The sequence below is a fragment of the Hyla sarda genome, chromosome 1 (genome assembly GCF_029499605.1).
Source record: "Hyla sarda isolate aHylSar1 chromosome 1, aHylSar1.hap1, whole genome shotgun sequence".
NCBI lineage: Eukaryota > Metazoa > Chordata > Amphibia > Anura > Hylidae > Hyla > Hyla sarda.
Genome location: NC_079189.1, coordinates 427,092,087 through 427,110,937, shown reverse-complemented (window position 1 = coordinate 427,110,937; position 18,851 = coordinate 427,092,087). Strand labels below are relative to the sequence as shown.

The 18,851-nt window shown below is 45.7% G+C and overlaps 2 protein-coding genes across 2 annotated transcripts in view; one reads left to right on the top strand and one right to left on the bottom strand.

Moving 5' to 3' along the window:
• The window catches only part of PITPNB (phosphatidylinositol transfer protein beta), a 68,887-nt gene extending 50,270 nt beyond the window's left edge, over positions 1-18,617 (top strand). Inside the window, exons 10-11 of the mRNA XM_056529603.1 lie at positions 963-1,085; positions 17,123-18,617. Of these exons, the coding sequence (XP_056385578.1) occupies positions 963-1,085; positions 17,123-17,173 (174 nt within the window). The 3' untranslated portion in view covers positions 17,174-18,617. The remainder of the gene's footprint in view (positions 1-962; positions 1,086-17,122) is intronic.
• Positions 2,357-13,584, bottom strand: LOC130281852 (uncharacterized). The gene is made up of 2 exons (XM_056529558.1): positions 10,778-13,584; positions 2,357-4,225 (listed from the first exon to the last, which is right to left on the bottom strand). The coding sequence occupies exon 2, from the start codon at positions 3,563-3,565 to the stop codon at positions 2,789-2,791; it is 777 nt and encodes a 258-aa protein (XP_056385533.1). The 5' UTR covers positions 3,566-4,225; positions 10,778-13,584; the 3' UTR covers positions 2,357-2,788.
• Positions 18,618-18,851: the final 234 nt, after the last annotated feature.

Here is an 18,851-nt window from a genome sequence, read left to right as displayed (position 1 = left end):
TACCAGCTCACAAAAATCTAGCCACAGTGGTGTGGTAATCTCACAACATACCTATTTAGCTCCAAGACAAGCGCAGATCCTTCCTAAGCATGTCCATTACTGTCTGGCAGGTACGTTCTAAAATCACCTTATGGTGGATAACCCCTTTAAATCATGTCTTGCTGTATACATTCTATTGGTAAGTGGAAAGCTAGGCCTACAAGATATATGGCCATTATTGCAGATTGCCATATTTCGATTTGGCTTTTGGGGAAATTTTGCGATTACCTGTTCTGTCAGCTTCTGGCGGCAGCAGTGGCTCTGGTGGAGGCTTTGGGCCCGCCTGCTTCCCATCTCCACGTGCAGCTATATGTGAGGGACGCTCTGGTGTCCCAGGAGATTGTCGGCATGTGCGTCAGCTCCTCCTAGCAGTCTATGGTGCAGCCGCGTAAGTAAGTAAATAAGTAACATTGTGTGTAGGCCAGGCCAGGTACATGAAATGAGGAGGAGGAGGAATTAAATGAATTCCTTCCCGTTTCATCACAGTTAACATGACATGGAGGGGATTGGGCTATAAGAGGGGAAAGTCTTTATGAGAGGATTGGGCTGTATGAGGGAATGGCTGTATGAATTTCATATAGCTGTTCCCCTTCATATAGCCATCCCCCCTCATATAGCCCTATCCCCTCATACAGCTTTTTCCATCTTTCCATGTATGTACACCCGGACATTTAGAGGATACGGCTGTTTGGCATTATATATGATATTATATAAAACCATTAAATAGAATAAATGGGTGACTTGATTCTTGGCTGCCCATAGTGTTAGATTTTTCTCTGCCACCAAGCTGCTGTCTATGGGACTCGGCAGATACATAAGGCCTACCTGAGTGAGGCAGACCTGAGAACTGGCTTAACCATAATAAATGTAGGGAATATTGCATTTAATGATTTAGACTTATTTAATTTTTTTTTTTTTTTAAGCAAGAAAAACGAATATTTACAAACTTTCATCGTCAGTTGTTCTGCTGGATTGACAAATGGATTGATCTAACAATGGAAGACATAAGGCGAATGGAGGATGAAACACAAAAAGAGTTAGAAGCGGTAAGAAGTTTTGTTTTCTTTCTTTTCTCTGTGTAAACAGTGCATAATAGTACATTTTTGTAGCCTTGTTCATTAATACTTTTATAATTCCATTGCATCACCCTTTATCTATGGTGTAGTTCCATGTCTAACCAATATAAACAATGCACTTCCTTACCTGAGAAAACAGAACAGAATTAAAGTGTTTTATATTTATTAAGTTTAAAGTGTTACAGTCATTTAAATTAAATTTTGACATGTTGTCCAATGCTGAAACCCGCTTTGAACATTGATTATAGCTGGGTGAAGTGCCCAGTAATGTGTTTCACTCCCTGCTTTGGCACACAGCCTGACTAATCTGTGGGAAAGGTCAACAGTTACTTTTAAACGGCAACATGTCATCAACAGAGTTTCTAGATTTCTTAGATCATGTAAAATCAGTATTTAAAAAAATAAATAAATTGACTATAGAATTTGGCCACTAGGGGTCCTCATACCGCTGAACGCTGTCCTGTTTTGCTACTTCTATCTCTGTCTTACAGTAGAAGCACATGCCAAGACACAATCTATAAAATTTGGACTAGACATATCGCTCCTCGGTGCACAGCTGTCAGCATTCATTGGTTGCAGGGCTGTGTGTGCTCCTGCGATATAGCTTTGCATAGAAGAGCGAGGGCAAAAGTTCCTGCACGGCATGTGGTAGCAAACGTCTTCACTGCCGAGAGGAATGCCCCCTCTTTTTTCAAGTGGATTGCCAGAGAATGAGCAGCTCTCCAGAGGTAATTAAAGGGATACTCCGCTGGAAAACTTTTTTTTAATTAACTGGTGCCAGACAGTTGCGCTGGTTTCACGTCATGTGACGCATCGTCAAGGTATAGTAGGAGGAGACATTTCCGTATCTTAACCCCCTTATTTACCCAACATGCAATGTTCCGATAACAAGTTAATACAAAACTGATTTAAAAATTGCAAGATTTACGTCACATAATATATTAATCATAAGTAATGATATCAGCCTGCAAATATTCATAGAAAAGAAGATAAATCATTACGGTCATTTAGAACCAATATTCCTGTTGCACCTGTGCGGATAATCCACACTGCCTCCACATGGAGGAGTCTGGTATGTCGGTCTATTCTGCTGTCCGACTGCAAGATACGCTGGAGACCCTGGAATCTTAACCCCTTTGTGTCGCTAGCATGTACATTCTGGATATGAGAGATCAATCTTGGACATCCCTTTCCAGTTTTCACTGAATTGATATGCTCTCGGAATCTGTGAAACATAGGACGTATCGTTTCACAAATGTAGAAGTGATTGCATGAACACAATAATGCATAAAACACGTAGTCTGAAGTGATTAAAGGACATCTGCAGCGTTACAAACACTTATCCCCTATCCTCAAGATAGGGGATAAGTGTTTGATCGTGGGGGGTCCGAACGCTGGGGCCGCGGCTCTCCCGTGCAGGGGGCGTGGCGTGGCTTATGGCAGCGCCCCGTTAGCAAGATGGGGGGGGGGTCCCAGCGGTCGGACCCCCCACGATCAAACTCTTATCCCCTATCCACAGGATAGGGGATAAGTGTAATGCCGCTGCAGATGTCCTTTAAGTCCGTGACCACATGGTTTGTGCATCCTAGCTGGATGGTACGTGAGGTTTCCAATGATTCACAATAGGCACAATGTTTGCATCTGTGATTATCTTTTGGCAACCCTCTCTGGATTCAGTTCTCCCTGCGTGTTGCCAGCTGGCCTTTCACCAATACGTCCCGCAGATTCCTCGTTCTGCAGATAGATATTAGGGGAGGTTCAGAGGATATACCTGTAAGTTCCTTGTCTGCCTGAAGGATGTGCCAGTTTTTCCTGACTTTTTTCATTATCTCTGACATTGGGCTATACTCAAATGAAAACATGGCACGTCTGTTCTGTGTTCTAGTTTTAGTGTATTTGCGTTTCCTAAAGAGGAGTTGTTTTCTGTCGTCTTTGCATGCACGTTGAAAGCAGTTGTATATTATCTGTTCCTCATACCCTTGATCTCTCAATCGGTCCATAAGGCCACATGATTGTTCTAAGAAGGAGCTATACTCAGAGTTATTCCTACGGATTCTTAGGAATTGTCCATAAGGTAGAGATCTACAGACATGATTGGGGTGGAAGCTGTTAAAGTGTAATAGGGAATTTGTTGAGGTTGGCTTCCTGTATCCCTTTACCTTTAATCCCTCTGTACTTTCATGTATGGTCACATCCAGGAATTCCACCATTGATTTCCCATAATTGGCAGTGAATTGCATGTTCACATCATTGTGATTGATGTAACCACAAAATTCATTGAGCTCTGATTGTGTACCCCCCACACTATCAAACAATCCTCCAAATATCAGGTCCAATGTTGTAACAGATGTCGATATGCATTGTTTGGGTTGTAAATATAATGTTCTTCCCAAATGGCCAGGAAAAGAATAGAAAAAGTTGGTGCCACTGCCATCGTCGTCCCAGTTCATTAGGCGTACCAGGTTTCTCCAAATTGAAAGGCATTATGCTCAAGAACAAAAAGTAAGGCTTCACAGATAAAATCAGTACATTCTTGACTCTTATCTAATCTCTCCAATAGGGACCTAAATTCTCTGAACCCATCTTGATGGCGAATCCGGGTATACAGACTGACGACATCCACGGTTGATGCCATTCAAGATCTTCCACCATCTGTAGAAGTGATTTAGTATCCTCCAAGTAGGAGGGAACAGACTTTAGCAATGGTCAGAGGTACCAATCTAGGTAGCTCGACAGGGGTTCCGTGAGGGAGCCCCTGCCCGCCACAATGGTTCTCCCCGGGGGCTTATCACAGACTTTATGTATTTTAGGTACATGGTACCAATATGGTTTTTGGGGATTTGTTGGGTAAAATTTTTCTGCCATCTTTATCTTTGTTATTATGTTCCTTTCAACTCCTTTCCTTAGTAGTGATTGTAATCTGGTGGAATATGTTCTTGTAGGATCTTCATCCAATTTTGTGTATGTCTCCATATCTCCAAGTTGTCGGTGATCCTCCTGGATGTAACCACTCTCTTATTTAGAATCACGATATTGCCCCCTTTATCTGCAGGCTTCACTATGAGTTTGTCATGATTCCTAAGCCACTGCAGTGCTTTTTTCTCTATCGGCTCCATTGAGGGACACAGACCATTGGTGTATGCTGCCGTCTCTAGGAGGTGTGACATTATGGCAATAAAAAAGTCGGCTCCTCCCAGCAGGATATACCCGCCTCCAGGCCCTGAGCTAATCAGTTTTAGCTTAGTGTCTTGCAGGAGGTGGACATGGTCTGGAATTCTCCAGATCAGGTATTCTGATTTATTGTTTTCCTAGTATAGGGACGTGTTAGTTTTCATTCCTTTTTCTTTCATGTTTTCAGGTGGGGACTCGGGGACTCCGGTTCCCTGTTTCCCCATTGCGAGTAAGGGGGCACAGACATTGCGTATATGCGCTGTTCACCCCCCCCTCGTCAACGGTCAGCGCCTGGGTTGGTACCGCATGGGTCCGGGTCCCCCTATTTCCCTGCTCGCCTCGCTCGCGCATGGTAGCTAGGCGTGATGCAGGGACAAAAAGCTTACTGAATACTTCACAGAAGACTCCAGTAGGTAAGTTCTTCTGACTGAGGTGAGTACATTTCCCTTTCTCCCTTATGTGCAAGGACTTGCAACCTCTGGAGACCCTCAGTTTTTGGCCCACCTTTCAGGTTTATGTGGCTGGCTGGTACTGGGGCGAGCAGTGGCATCTTTGGGGGCATGATTTATTTTATTACACTGTGTGTAGGTGTTTTTACTTCTTACACCGTGTGTTTTACTATGCGGCTGTAGCCGCAGCGCCTTATATGCGGCTGACATCCGCGGCGATTTTATTGGCCGAGCGCACGCAGCGCCGGCTTACTTTCATTTTCTCCGGCAGCTGCTGCCGGCGTGTATGCTGTCCGCTCACTTCCCCCGAGCGCATATGCTGCTGGGACAAGGAGCGGGCGCCATTACTGCTTCGTCCCCGACTTCTACATAGCTCCGCCCCCAGGGGTCGGAACCCTCTGGAGGAGCTTATTATGCCGTTGTGTGTGTGGATGAATGCGATACTGTCGGGCGCATGAAGCGCCGTCTTTCACTTTCGGCAGCAGACGACTGCCGGGGATATGTGTATCGCCCGCTCACTTCCCCGCGGGTGCATATGCGGCGAACATGTGCGCTCGAGGCAAGGAGCGGGCGCCATTACTGTGGTGGTTCTCGGCGGCCGGGGCGCTATAGCTCTGCCCACAGGGCCGCCAGAGCTTACTGGAGGCGCAAATCGCCCTCCATTCAGCACTGTGCTCGCGATCCAGGTGGCGGGGGGCCAATCGGTCAGTGCCCCTGCTCTGGGAATGCCCCTCTCAGGGGTTAACACTTTACTGTCATAGGGGACGCTATTCTGTTCCTCCCTATATACTGACAACTAGACTGCTAGTCTTCTATTTTGTCTGTATGACATATTATTCCTAAAATGCCCACTGATTCTGCCTGCTCCACTGCTCCCCCAGACCCCCTAGCTTCCCCGGATGTTACAGTTCCGGTGGATTCGGCCGCCCTTCAGCCTGGGTTTCTTCCTATCCCGTTATATGGCTGACTTGACTCAAGTCCCCCTTGTGGTGGCTGAGGCCTCACGTGACATGGTGTCTACCTTGAAGAGGTCTGCCCTGCGCCGGCCCTCTGGTGGGTCCCGCTCCTCTTTTCCACAAGCCTCACGCTCTCACAAAGCGTACTAGGGGTGTTTTGTCTCCAGGTAGACGTGGGCGTCCCTCCGTGGGTCTCACCTCCCCGTGTCATCTGGTCACAGATGTCACTCCTCCAGAGGACGTTTCCGGAATCATCGCTCTGCCCCGCCAGAGCTGCGTACCTGGTCAGGGTCGCCCCCCTCCAGGGCTGCCTTCACGTGTTCACTTTCTCCTGGTGAACTGGCGGATGAGGCTTCCGAATCGGCATCTGACTCAGAGGACCGCTCGGATATAGTTGAAATGGTGAACTCATTGGTTGCGGCCATAAGAGACTCCTTTCACTTAGAGGACCCAGGATCTTCGGACGTTACTCCTGAAGTATCCTTTCATCGTGTTTAGCCAGCACCTCAAGGGTTCAGCTCTCATGCTAAACGTCACATCCTTCTGTAATCTGCATGGAAACATCCGGACAAGAGGTTCACGGGAATGAAGAGGGTTCAAGTGCGTTACCCATTCGCCAAGGACCTTGCCTCTAAGGTGGTTTCCCCTCTCTCAGTGGTTCCACCAATTTCCCGCCTCTCTAGGCTACTACACTGCCGCTGGCAGATGCAGCTGCCTTCAAGGACTCAACAGACCAGACGGAGGAGTCCTTAGCGGAGTTTGCCTTGGACGCAGCAGGCTCAGGGTCCGAGGCCATATTCTTGTGGTGCTCACAACTCAGTCAGGGTATCCTGGCGGGATTTCCCCCGGAGGATCTATCTTGCTTTGGTTCTCCAATGCTGGGGACTTCTGTGCACAGCTTCCATGCAGTCAGTCCGTTGTGCTGCCTTTGCTGTGGGTCTCCTAGTGGCCCTCCGCCGCCCCATGTGGCTTAGGGCGTGGGATGCGGATGCCGCCTCCAAAAGGTCTCTTACAGAGTTGCCTTTTACTGGTACCCGTCTCTTTGACAAGCTCCTTGACGAGATTATCTCAGTGGCGACGGGGGGTAAAAGTTACTTGTTGCCTCAAAATAAGACTCTTTTCTTCCCAGGGGAAGTCCTCTTCCTTTCGGACCTTTGGCCCCAATAAGGGGTCTCGGCAGGCGCCTTCGCGGGACAAGAGGTCTCCCTCGTTCCGGGTGCGTTCGTCTTGAAAGTCGGACACCAACCGCTCTGACCAAAAATCGGGTAACCGCAATCCACATGGAGTGCAGCCATCGCCCGCAGGTTTTTCTCGGGTGGGAGGTCGTCTCTTACTTTTTCGAGAAGTCGGGACCACACATTTTCAGGAAGTCCCGAACACCCCGGTCTCCTTCTCCGGGAAGCAGTCTCGGGAGGCCCTCTAGTCCCGGCCCAGGGAGTCATTGTCCCGTTGGGAATATTTTCAGGGTTTTTTATTTCACTTTTTTTGTGGTCTCCCAGGAAGGCGGTTCTGTGTGGCCGATTCTGGGCCTAAAGCGTCTCACCGTCATCTTTGCCACTTCTGTGGCATCCAGGGCACAAGAAGAGTTTCTTTCCTCGGTGGAAATCAAGGATGCCTACCTTCATGTTCCTATATTTCCCGGCCATCTGCGGTTCCTCCGCCTTCCGGTTCTGGAGGGGCTTTTTCAATTCGTAGCCCTACCCTTTGGTCTGGCCACTGCTCATCGGGTCTTTACCATGATCCTTGAACCAGTGATAATCCTGTTGCGGTCGTGCGGAGTCTCAGTGCTTCCTTACATGGACGACCTTCTCGTCAAGGCTCTCACCAGAGTCCAGCCTGTGGATCCAGACTGTGGATCTTACTCTCCAGACCCTGAATTGCTTCGGGTGGACGTTCAGCCGAGACGAGTCGGTCCTCTCTCCCACCCAGTCTCTGATCTTCTGAGACTTCACTTCCATGGTCTCTGACCGGATTTGTCTTCTGCCGGACAACCGTCTGACTCTCCTGTCTGGAGTCCGCTCTCTTTGGGCAAGGCCCCAGTTTCCATCCGAATTCGTATGGCAGTCTTGGGTCGGATGGTAGAGGCCATGGAGGCCATACCCTTATCCCAGTTTTCATTACCATCTCCTTCAACTGGCGATTCTCTTTCTATGGGACAGATCTCCTTTGTCTCTCAATCACAAGGTTGCTCTCCCGGATCAGTCAGTCTCTGCTCTGGTGGCGTCCGTTCCGTTCTTCAGGGGTGACCATTCCTTCCCTCCACGAGCAGGTAGTCACGACAGATGCCACTCTTTCGGGCTCGGGCGGTGTGTTCAGGGATTGGTCGGTTCAGGACCTCTGGTCTCTCCGGGAAGCCCTTCCAATAGACATTCTGGACCTGGGGGTGATTCTTCTTTGTCTTCTTTATTGGGAGTCCTATCTTCTGTCCCGTCCTGTCCGCATCCAGTCGGACAACGCCTCGACGTCAGTCTGTACGGTGGCGCTCGCAGTTCGGCAGCATGGCCGAGGTGTCAAAGATTCTCCTCTGGACGGAACGTATGTTTTCGGCGGTTCCTTCCGGGTGTGCTCACTGGGAAGCGGACTTCCTCAGTCGGTCCTCAGCCGACCTCAGCAAGTGGTCTCTACATCCAGTAGTCTTCGCGCAGATCTGCGACCTTTGGGGCATTCTAGACGGGGACCTTTTCATGTCCGGCACAATCGGAAGATTCTTTCATTTGTGTCGAAGTCCCCGGACCCCCTGGCTTTAGCCATGGCTGCCATTGGGATTCCTTGGGCGGGGTTTCCCCTGCCCTCTCTGTTTTCTCTCCTTGCTCTCTTTCCCAGGGTTCTGAGGAAGCACAGGCGGAGGGCGTCCTCGCCATACTGGTAGCTCCAGTTTGGCCCCGAAGGACGTGGTACGCCAACGTGGTCAGGCTCCTGGACGATGTTCCGCTGCGCCTTCCACTTCATCCGGACCTGCTGTCGCAGGTTTCTCTTTGCCACCCCAATTTACAGTCGCTGCAGTTGACAGCGTGGCAGTTGAGGCCGCAGTTTTGAGGGACCGCGGGTTCTCTTCCCAAGTCATTCGCACCATGCTCGGGGCTCGTAGGCCCTCCTCTGCAAATAATTTACCACCGTACCTGGCGGGCCTATTTTAGTTGGTGTGCAACTCAGGACTTCTGTCCTGTTACTTTTTCTGTCTCCCGTCTTTTCGCTTGCTTGCAGTCGGGATTGGGAATTGGGGTTGTCTCTCTGTTCCCCTAAGGGTCAGGTTTCGGCTCTTTCTTTTCTTTTCCAGCGTCCTCTGGCTTCTCATTCTCATGTCAGGACTTTCCTTCACGGAGTGGCAAGGGCTGCTTCTCCATCGGTCCCCTTCTCCCTGTGGGACTCAAATCTGGTTATGGGTGTCCTCCATGGTTCCCCTTTTGAACCTCTTAGGGAAGTGTCCTTGTGCCTGCTTTCCTGGAAAGTGGCGTATTTTATAGCTATCACCTCTATTCGGTGGATGTCTGAATTGGCAGCTCTCTTCTGCCGTTCTCAGTTTCTGGTGGTTCACAGGACAAGGTCGTTTTTCGGCCAGCTCCTTTTTTTTTGCCTACGGTAATTTGGGCTTTTGATCTCGGTAAGGACTTCGTCCTTCCATTTTTGTTTTCGTTCCGCTCCTTCTCATTCTGAGGAGCATTTACTCCACCATCTGGATGTGGTGTAGACCTTTCAGTCTTAACTCTCTGTCACCGCTTCCTTTCCTCGATGGGATTCCCGTTCGTCCTTACGGAAGGTAGTCGCAATGGACAACCTACTTCCAAGACCACCATTTCTTGGTGGATCCGGTCTGCCATTTTAGACGCCTTTCGCTGTAGGGTGAAGATCCCTCCCTTCTGGGTTTTGGCTCATTCTCACTGTTCTGTTGGGGCATCTTGGGGATCTGCAAGCGGCTACCTGGTGGTCTTTGCATACTCTCTTGGGATTTTGCTACCTGGTCATCTTTGCATACTCCCTCGGGATTTTTTCCCTGGTTCATACCTTCGCATCAGCTAATGCTAGTCTGGGCCGGAAGGTACTTCAGGTGGCGGTGGTTCAGCCGTCCGCCTAACCAGGTTTTTCTTCTTCCCACCCAAGGGACGGCTTTGGTACGTCCCATGTTCTGTGTCCCCCAATGGAGCCGATCGAGAAAGAGATTTTACCGTAAGTAAATAAAAAATCTTCTTTTCTCTAAGGATCCACTGGGGGACATAGCTCCCGCCCTTTTGGGTTTCTCTTTGGTTCTCTGTCCGAGGGTGAGTTCAGTTATATATATGTTCTCGGACAGTTCGTGTTTTCTCCTTGACCTATATTGAACGACCTTTAAGGGATTGCCCCCTCTTAAGCCCCTCCCCTAAAAAACAACTTTTATTGAATTAATATAAAATCTTATAACCCCTTCACACGTTTTAAAATTATCAGCGATGCAGTACTGTGCTTCAGTGGGGGTATTCTATTGACCCCCTACTGTTATAATTCAAACTGCCGCTGGTTAAAACTCAATCAGAACCTCCCCGACGTTTCGTGGATGAATCCGCTTTGTCAAGGGTTGTGAGGCTCGCAACCCTTGACAAAGCTGATTCATCCGCGAAACGTCGGGGAGGTTCCGATTGAGTTTTAACCAGCGGCAGTTTGAATTATAACAGGACTGGCAGTCTATGGTTAGGTGATGCAGATACTGTAGCACACCAATCATATACACTATTTAGGTACCATAGCTCCAGTGATACCGGACACAGTAGGGGGTCAATAGAATATCCCCACTGAAGCACAGTACTGCATCGCTGATAATTTTAAAACGTGTGAAGGGGTTAAAAGATTTTATATTAATTCACTAAAAGTTGTTTTTTAGGGGAGGGTATCTAGTAAGGGCTTATCCCCGAGAGGGGGCAACCCCTTAAAGGTTGTTCAATATACAATTACCCTGAGACCCTCAGGGACATTTTTTTGTTTGTTTTTCACATGATTCTCCTTGACCTGTCGGTCCTCTCCTATTGCTCTGGAACTAAAACTGATTAGCTCAGTGCCTGGAGGCGGGTATATCCTGCTGGGAGGAGCCGACTTTTTTATTGCCATAGTGTCACACCTCCTAGAGACAGCAGCATACACCCATGGTCTGTGTCCTCCAATGGATCCTTCGAGAAAGAGATTTTACGGTAAGTAAATAAAAAATCTCCTTTTTTCTGCAGATGTAAGATTGCTTACAAGCTTTTAATTTCTGACAGTACTACTTCATTGAAGATTTCTAAACTGGAGCCTGGGGATAAAGGGGGGAAAGTACCGGGATTTAACTCCACCTGTAAATGTTTCATCCGTGTTCTCGGCATATTCACAGCCTTCATTTAGCAATTCAAATAACTCTGTGACTATTTTGCGATCTGCTTCTGAGTATTGCTCATTGTGTAGGAAACCTAATGGACCAATGTCCACCACGGTTTCCCCTGTCAGGGTTTATTACATAGATTTTATTACATAGATTTATGTTTAAAAATCTTATACAGATTTAACTTTCGCAAAGATTTGGCCAAATCTATATGAAAACGTACCTCATCATACGTATTGTTAAAGCAGTAGTTTAGACCTTTAGACAAAAGTAACATGCAATAATCAGATATATGAATGTTTTTGATAAGTTCACAATGTTAGTTACTTTTACCTATCCTGGAGTCTTTGGGTACAGCATCTCTTATGACCACCAAGAGACCTGTTTCCGCTTGGCTCCAGTCCCCTGGGGTATTTGATTTTTTTCTGTGCCCCCCTTGGTGTGGCAGGTGACAGTGAGGAACCAGCACCTCCCATCTTAGTATTTGGAACTCGATTCCATCAGATAGTCCTCGGTAGAGATGAGTGAAGTTGCAGTGATTCAATTTGTCACTAACTTCTTGGCTTGGCAGTTGCTGACTTTAGCCTGCATAAATTAGTTCAGACTCTCCTAGGACTTTATGCATCTTTTCCAGCGCACCGGAGCACCTGACAGCTGAACTAATTTATGGAGGCTAAAGTCAACAACTGCTGAGCCAAGAAGTTCGTGACGAATCGAATCACTTTAACTTAGCTCATCTCTAGTCCTCGATGTTACTTGAGTCCGATCCAGAATCGGTCGTCCAATATCCGTTTTTGGACACTTGACTCTTGCCCTTCCAATAATTGTATCTCGGGCGTCTGTTTCTGCTGGGATTGTTGTTTCCAAGAAAAAACTTGATCTAGGTCAAAGTCCAATTTGTCCCTTAAGAATTTGTCCCTTTTTCCTTTCTTTTATCCCATTTTGGATAGGGACTAGACGTATTTCTACTTTGTGTTGGAAAGCAGTCCATTGGGCTTCAGTCTTCCTGCTTCTCAATTCTGTTCCAAGGTGGATTGCACCATAGTATATTCCAAGGTTGATCGATGCAGAATAGTGTTAAATTCATAGCGTGTTTCAGGTTCGCTTGTTGCCATTTGGCCTTGAATATTTTGTCCTCATGAAATTGTGAGACCTCTTTGTAAACTCTGAGGCCCCTTGGTGAGCGATTACATTCCACATTTTTAAGGATTTTAAGGTGTTAAGTCCAATACAATGTAACATCTTTTTCAGAAGCCGTTAATACCTTATTCTCCAAGGCTCTGCTGCTCAGGACTTTACATTCATCTTGCAGGTTGCATTTGGCAAAGAACATGTTCACATCCTCCCGTCCTGCTTCAATGGCCGCTATGCTGTATGAGTCAATCTCCTGTTCCGCTGTTGTATCCATGCTACTTGCCTCTTCCATAGTTTGGGGCAGTTGTGCTCTAATCCAGAGACATTCTGTATATAATACGTGAAAAGAGGAATGTTGGGATCGGCACCACCTACTTAACGGCCAGGAGATGACTACTCACAGTACGTGCTGGAAAACGATGCTCTGTGAGTGGTTGTCAGTAACAGCTTGTCATCAAATAGGTAGAAGAGACCACAGCACTCGAGGTATCCGATGCACTTAAAAACTCTTTATTGTGGCACACAAGTTACATAGGCAAGGTGTGAGCGCACTCCAATAAGCGCTGGTTTCACGTCATGTGACGCATCATCAGGGTATAGTAGGAGGAGACATTTCCGTGTCTTAAGTCTCTGAGTATAGCTCCTTCTTAGAACAATCGTGTGGCCTTATGAACCGATAGAGAGCTCGAGGGTATGAGGAACAGATTATATACAATGGCTATCAACGTGCATGCAAAGAAGGCAGACAACAGGAATGCAAAAAAAAGGCCATTTGAGTATAGCCCAATGTCGGAGATAATTAAAAAAGATAATAAAAAAAGTCTTCAGGAAAAACTGGCACATCATTCAGGCAGACAAGGAACTTAAAGAGCACCTGTCATCAACAAAAACTTTTAATATGTTGTTCATAATCATTAATGATGAGATATTGTAATATATCTTCATTAAAAAATATTAATATTTATACCAGTTTTTCATTTTATACTTTTGGCCACTAGGGGTCACTCTTCTATGCCTGGTCTGCAAGCAGCATCCTATGCTTTTCATAGTAAGTGTACAGCTTTTAGGACTAATGCTGAAGGGCTCTGGTCCTTCCACCGGAAGTTCAGTGCTCTCAGCTCAGGACTCCCAGCCTGTGAGCTACAAGCCTGCACATGCCTCTCATATAACAGAGGCCAGTCACCTCCCCCTCCCCCCTGCTTTGTGTTCTCCCTGCCCCTCACCACACGTTATCTTATACATTGTATCATCTCACTGCACTCCCTGCTCTGTGCCCCCGCCCCTGACATTCATCTTAATCACTGCCTCTATAATTGCTCCCACTGCCCCTGGTTCTCAGCATTGACTTTTTAGTGCAGAGAGACACAGGCTGCTGTCCCTACCCTGTACTTAGTCTGTATGCACACTGCAGAGCAGTGTTTCCCAACCAGGGTGCCTCCAGCTGTTGCAAAACTACAACTCCCAGCATGTCTGGACAGCTGTTGGCTGTCTGGGCATGCTGGGAGTTGTAGTTTTGCAACAGCTGGAGGTGCCCTGGTTGGGAAACACTGCTGCAGAGGGAGAGCAGCATACAGGAAGACTGGCAGAAGCAGAGTCCCAGCCAGGCTTCATGTGACATCATGCCTACTGGGACCCGCCTCCTTCCACCCCTCAGAAAGACAGTGCTCCTGAGCTAATGAAGAGGGATAAAAAAAGGTATTTCCACAGCGTTTTAAACCTCAATAAACACAGGGATAGGCATAGTTAGAGAAAGGGACAGACGGGAAGGGGGATCAGGGAAAGTTTAGATGATGACAGGTACTCTTTAAAGGTATATCCTCTGAACCTCCCCTAATATCGTTCCGCGGGACGTATTGGTGAAAGGCCAGCTGGCCACACACATGGAGAACTGGATCCAGAGAGGGTTGCCAAAAGGTAATCACAGATGCAAACATTGTCCCTACTGTGAATCATTTGAAACCTCACGTACCATCCAGCTACGATGCACAAACCATGTGATTATGGACTTAATCACTTGTTGTTCGGACTGTGGTTTATGCATAATTGTGTTCATGCAATCACTTCTACATTTGTGAAACGATACGTCCTATGTTTCACAGATTCCGAGAGCATATCAATTTGGTGATAACTGGAAAGGGATGTCCAAGACTTATCTCTCATATCCAGAATGTACATGCTAGCGACACAAAGGGGTTAAGATTCCAGGGTCTCCAGCGTATCTTGCAGTTGAACAGCAGAATAGACCGACATACCAGACTCCTCCAGGTGGAGGCAGTGTGGATTATCCGCACAGGTGCAACAGGAATATTGGTTCTAAATGACCGTAATGATTTATCTTTTTTTTTTTTTCTATGAATATTTGCAGGCTGATATCATTACTTATGATTAATATATTATGTGATGTAAATTTTTAATCAGTTTTGTATTAACTTGTTATCGTTGTAACATTGCATGTTGGGTAAATCAAGGGGTTAAGACATGGAAATGTCTCCTCCTACTATACCCTGACGATGCGTCACATGATGTGAAACCAGCGCTCCTTGGAGTGCTCTCACACCTCGCGTATGTAACTTGTGTGCCGCAATAAAGTGTTTAAGTGCATCGGATACCTCGAGTGCTGTGGTCTCGTCTACCTATTTGATCACAAATTTGCAACTGACTACCACCCACAGACCACCGTTTTCCAGCACGTACTGGGAGTAGCCATATCCTGGCCGTAAACTAGGTGGTGCCGATCCCAACAATCCTCTTTCCACGTAGATTTGTAAATAACTTCTATTTAAAAATCGTAATCCTTCCAGTACTTATCAGCTGCTGTATGCTCCAGAGGAAGTTCTTTTCTTTTTGAATGTCCTTTCTGTCTGACCACAGTTCTCTGTTCTGACACCTCTGTCCATACCAGGAACTATCCAGAGCAGGAGAGGTTTGCTATGGGGATTTGCTCCTACTCTGGACAGTTCCTGACACAGACAGAGGTGTCAGCAGAGAGAACGGTGGTCAGACAGAAAAGAAACTCAAAAAGAAAAGAACTTCATCTGGAGTATACAGCAGCTGATAAGTACTGGGAGGATTATGATTTTTTATAGAAGTAATTTACTAATCTGTTTAACTTTCTGGCACCAGTTAATTTAAAAAAAATGTTTTCCATACCCTTTAAAGGCAACTAAATAGGAGGGAAGTCAACTTGGTCATGATCCCTCGGTAACGCAGGGTAATCCTGGGTGTTAGTTTTTTTTTTTTTTTTTTTACTTGGTGACAGGTACGCTTTGAGTGACCGTAACACTTTAAGTATTCTTTAGATTAAAAACTATGCAACTTTGTTCTACTGTGAGTTTTAACTCCTCACCTTACTCACTATATTTGGTTGCTGTGAGTGAATGACACTAGGTTACATTTAGAGGTAGCAGACCCTTATGTACCCGGTCTTGCTCTGTTGAGAACCAGCTGCCCTCCTCTCTTCAGTCTAGGCGATGAACTGAAGGGTGAACAGCCTGGCCTCCAGACCAATACATTGTAGCACACCATTAGAGAGATTTGTGTTTTGGGATAAATACCTGTTGGGAATTCTGCTCCTAATCCTGTGCAAACTGGAAGCTGCATCACCAGAACTGCATGGGAATGGGTTTTTTATGCCCCAATAACTTCCTTTTGTGAGATGATCTGTGCTGTGGATATTATAGTACTATATGTAGCATGTTCACTAAATAACAGTATGAGTTTTTTCTATACAGCATCATTACAGGGTTCTGATCAGGTTTAACCCCTACGTGGCCTGGTGTGTTTTTCCTTTACATTTTTCTATGGTGGGCTCCTCATACATGAGAGGACTATAGTCTGTCCTTCTTTCTGTGTTCATTTTATTTTTCAGTGATTTTATTTTTTGAGCAGCTTTTAATTTCATTCCACATTTAGATACGTAAGAGGGGTCCTGTTCGAGGTACAACTGCGTCAGACAACTAAACAAGCCAAGGCTAGTTTCAGGGGCAGTATTGAGGTCTGTAAGTAAGTAAGTAGAGGGCACATAATAAGGTGATGGGTCCTATACTACGTCATTGCCCAAAACGTTTGATCCAGGCTTTTACTCTTTCTTTTGGCTGCACATTTCTATGTAATTTCTGTATACCTTCTATATCTTCACCTTATCTGCTTGCCTTATGGAAGTTTAAAGGGGTACTCCGCCCCTAGACTTCTTATCCCCTATCCAAAGAATAGGAGATAAGATGTCTGATCGCGGAAACCCCTGCGATCTCTGTGTAGCACCCAGCATTTGTTTAGAGCGCTAGGTGCCGGCGGCAGGGGTCGTGACGTCACGGCCATGCCCCTTGTGACATCACACCACACTCTCAATGCAAGTCTATGGGAGGGGGCTTGGCAGCCGCCACGCCCCCTCCCATAGACATACATTGAGGGACTAGGGTGTGACAACACGAAGGGCATGGCCGTGACGTCACGACCCCTGGCTGCCGCTCCAAGCATTCAGAACAAAATGTTCCGAACCCTGGGGCAGCGGAATACTTCTTTTAAGCATATTCTGGTGTGGGCGGTGACTCTTCTCCAAGCACCAATCAGTTTTCTGTCCAGCGATGTTAATAAAGGCTTATATTATACAGCAGGAATTTGTATTTCTATTTTATACAACTTGTTGTAAAGATTATCTCTTAGGCTATGTTCACATCCGCGTTGGGGAGCTTTGTTTCACCTGCTGATTATGGGGCTGGTATAGAGGTTGTGACACCGGACAGGTCCTATTTAATTTAAATGGGGTCCATCGGGGTTCCATTAGATGCCTGTTATTTTTCATGATTTTAGCAAAGAAAAAAACATGACATGCAGGATTTTTTTTCTCCACTAAAGTCCTATCATTTTAATGAAATCAGTGAAAGGAGCTCCTAGCGGTGATGTGAACATAGTTTAAATTCTTACCAATGTTTCACATAGCTTTAACAATTCTTTTTTTTTTTTTTTTTGCGGTAGCTACGCAACCAAGGTCAAGTGAGAGGAACAAGTGCTGCCAATGACGAATGAAGACGGACCTGACCAAAGCGCATGCTGAATTTTGTCATTTACATCCGTGTTTATATACCTGTATGTTTATAGTTATATAAACACTCCGAGCATAAACTACTTAAGTGTACTGTACCTGACATGAGCAAAAAAAATGTAAAGAAAGTGTACTGTACATGACTAGTTTACAAACCCTATGAATGTCACTAGCATTGCGAGGCATGGACTCCTGACAGCCAGGCCATCTTTTTTTCAACTTTTTAATTATTTAAGTTTCACACCAGGCAAATATACTATCATTTTGTTCTATAATAAATTTACCAAATAATAACGGGATTATTATGGCGTTACATAAAACCTGATACTCGATGGAGATGATGCTAATGTCACTGTTTATATATGAGGCACCTGCTATAAGCTACTTTAGGTTTTCTTAGGGTAAATTTTAGATTTTCTCCAAAATGCCCAGTAGTTCATATGCTTATTTTTTTACCAGAATAGTTTACTTTACCATTTTATTTGGTTAGTTGATCTCCGTCCCAAATTTAAATATATATAGTTATTCGTGGGAGATGTCTGTCTTTCCGGGGTCTTGTCTACTGAGTCGTCCCTCCCCCAAATCTGTGTTTACATGGAGCAAAGTACAAGAAAACCTCTGGTGAAATAATGCATGACACACCGGTATGCTGTGCACACTTTCAGCTGGGTGGTTATGGGATATTGTTTCTCCTGTAGTTTTCTGGATGCCATCTGGAATGCATTGTGCACATTCTTTTGCGCTTTCTCTCCTTCGGTTTCCCTCCTTACGCACACAGTTGGAAGATGTTGCTCATTTCAGATGTTGCAGTTTGGAATCTATGCAAACTGTTTCATTTCTACATTATTTCTGCTTTCCACTCTGAAGGCTCTTCTATGTGTAAAATGTAACTTAAGATGATATATAAAAACATTAATAATGCGAGTGAGAGGTTAACAAAATATTATACAGTTCAGTTGTAGATATATCCGCAATAGATTTTTGTAACGGAGCATGTTCAATACTTAGTATTTGTTTGGCTTATTAAATTGAAATCTAAAGGAAATATTTTACGAAAGACAGGAAAGATTTTTTTACGAAATGTTCAGCTAGAACTGCAACGTTAAGCTCTTGTAGTTTGTGTTCACACTTGCCTTTACACTACACCTCTTTAGTAAATGCCCCTGGTTTCGACCTTAATACTCTAGACCTAAAGCTATACATTTTTGAAGTCTGTTATTATCATGATCCAGATATTATTTCCCTCAGGTGGGAGTTAGAGTCAAACACAAGGAAATGTTGCAGTGTCTTAGTCCAGATTTTAATATTCAGGGGAACTTTTAATGAATGTAAAATGTCAAGAATTGCAGTCTGGTGTGTGAACAGTACGTCAATTAAGTGTAAGTAACCAATAAATTTGATCACCAAATATAACTGAAGGCTCTTTATTTCAGATACCCTGGTGTCAGTGACCTTAAAGGGGTAGTCATGGATTAAACTTTTTCTTTTTATAACTTGCCCCGAATGGTGTTATAAAAAAACAAAAACAAATTGGACTTGCCTTCTGCTGTTCCCCCAATGCCTCTGAGCCGCAGGGTGTCAAGTTGACCAGAAGAAGCAGGAAGAGGTTTCCAGTGGCGGATGGATGACCCCTTCTAAGAGAATCTGCCACCTCCCAAAAAA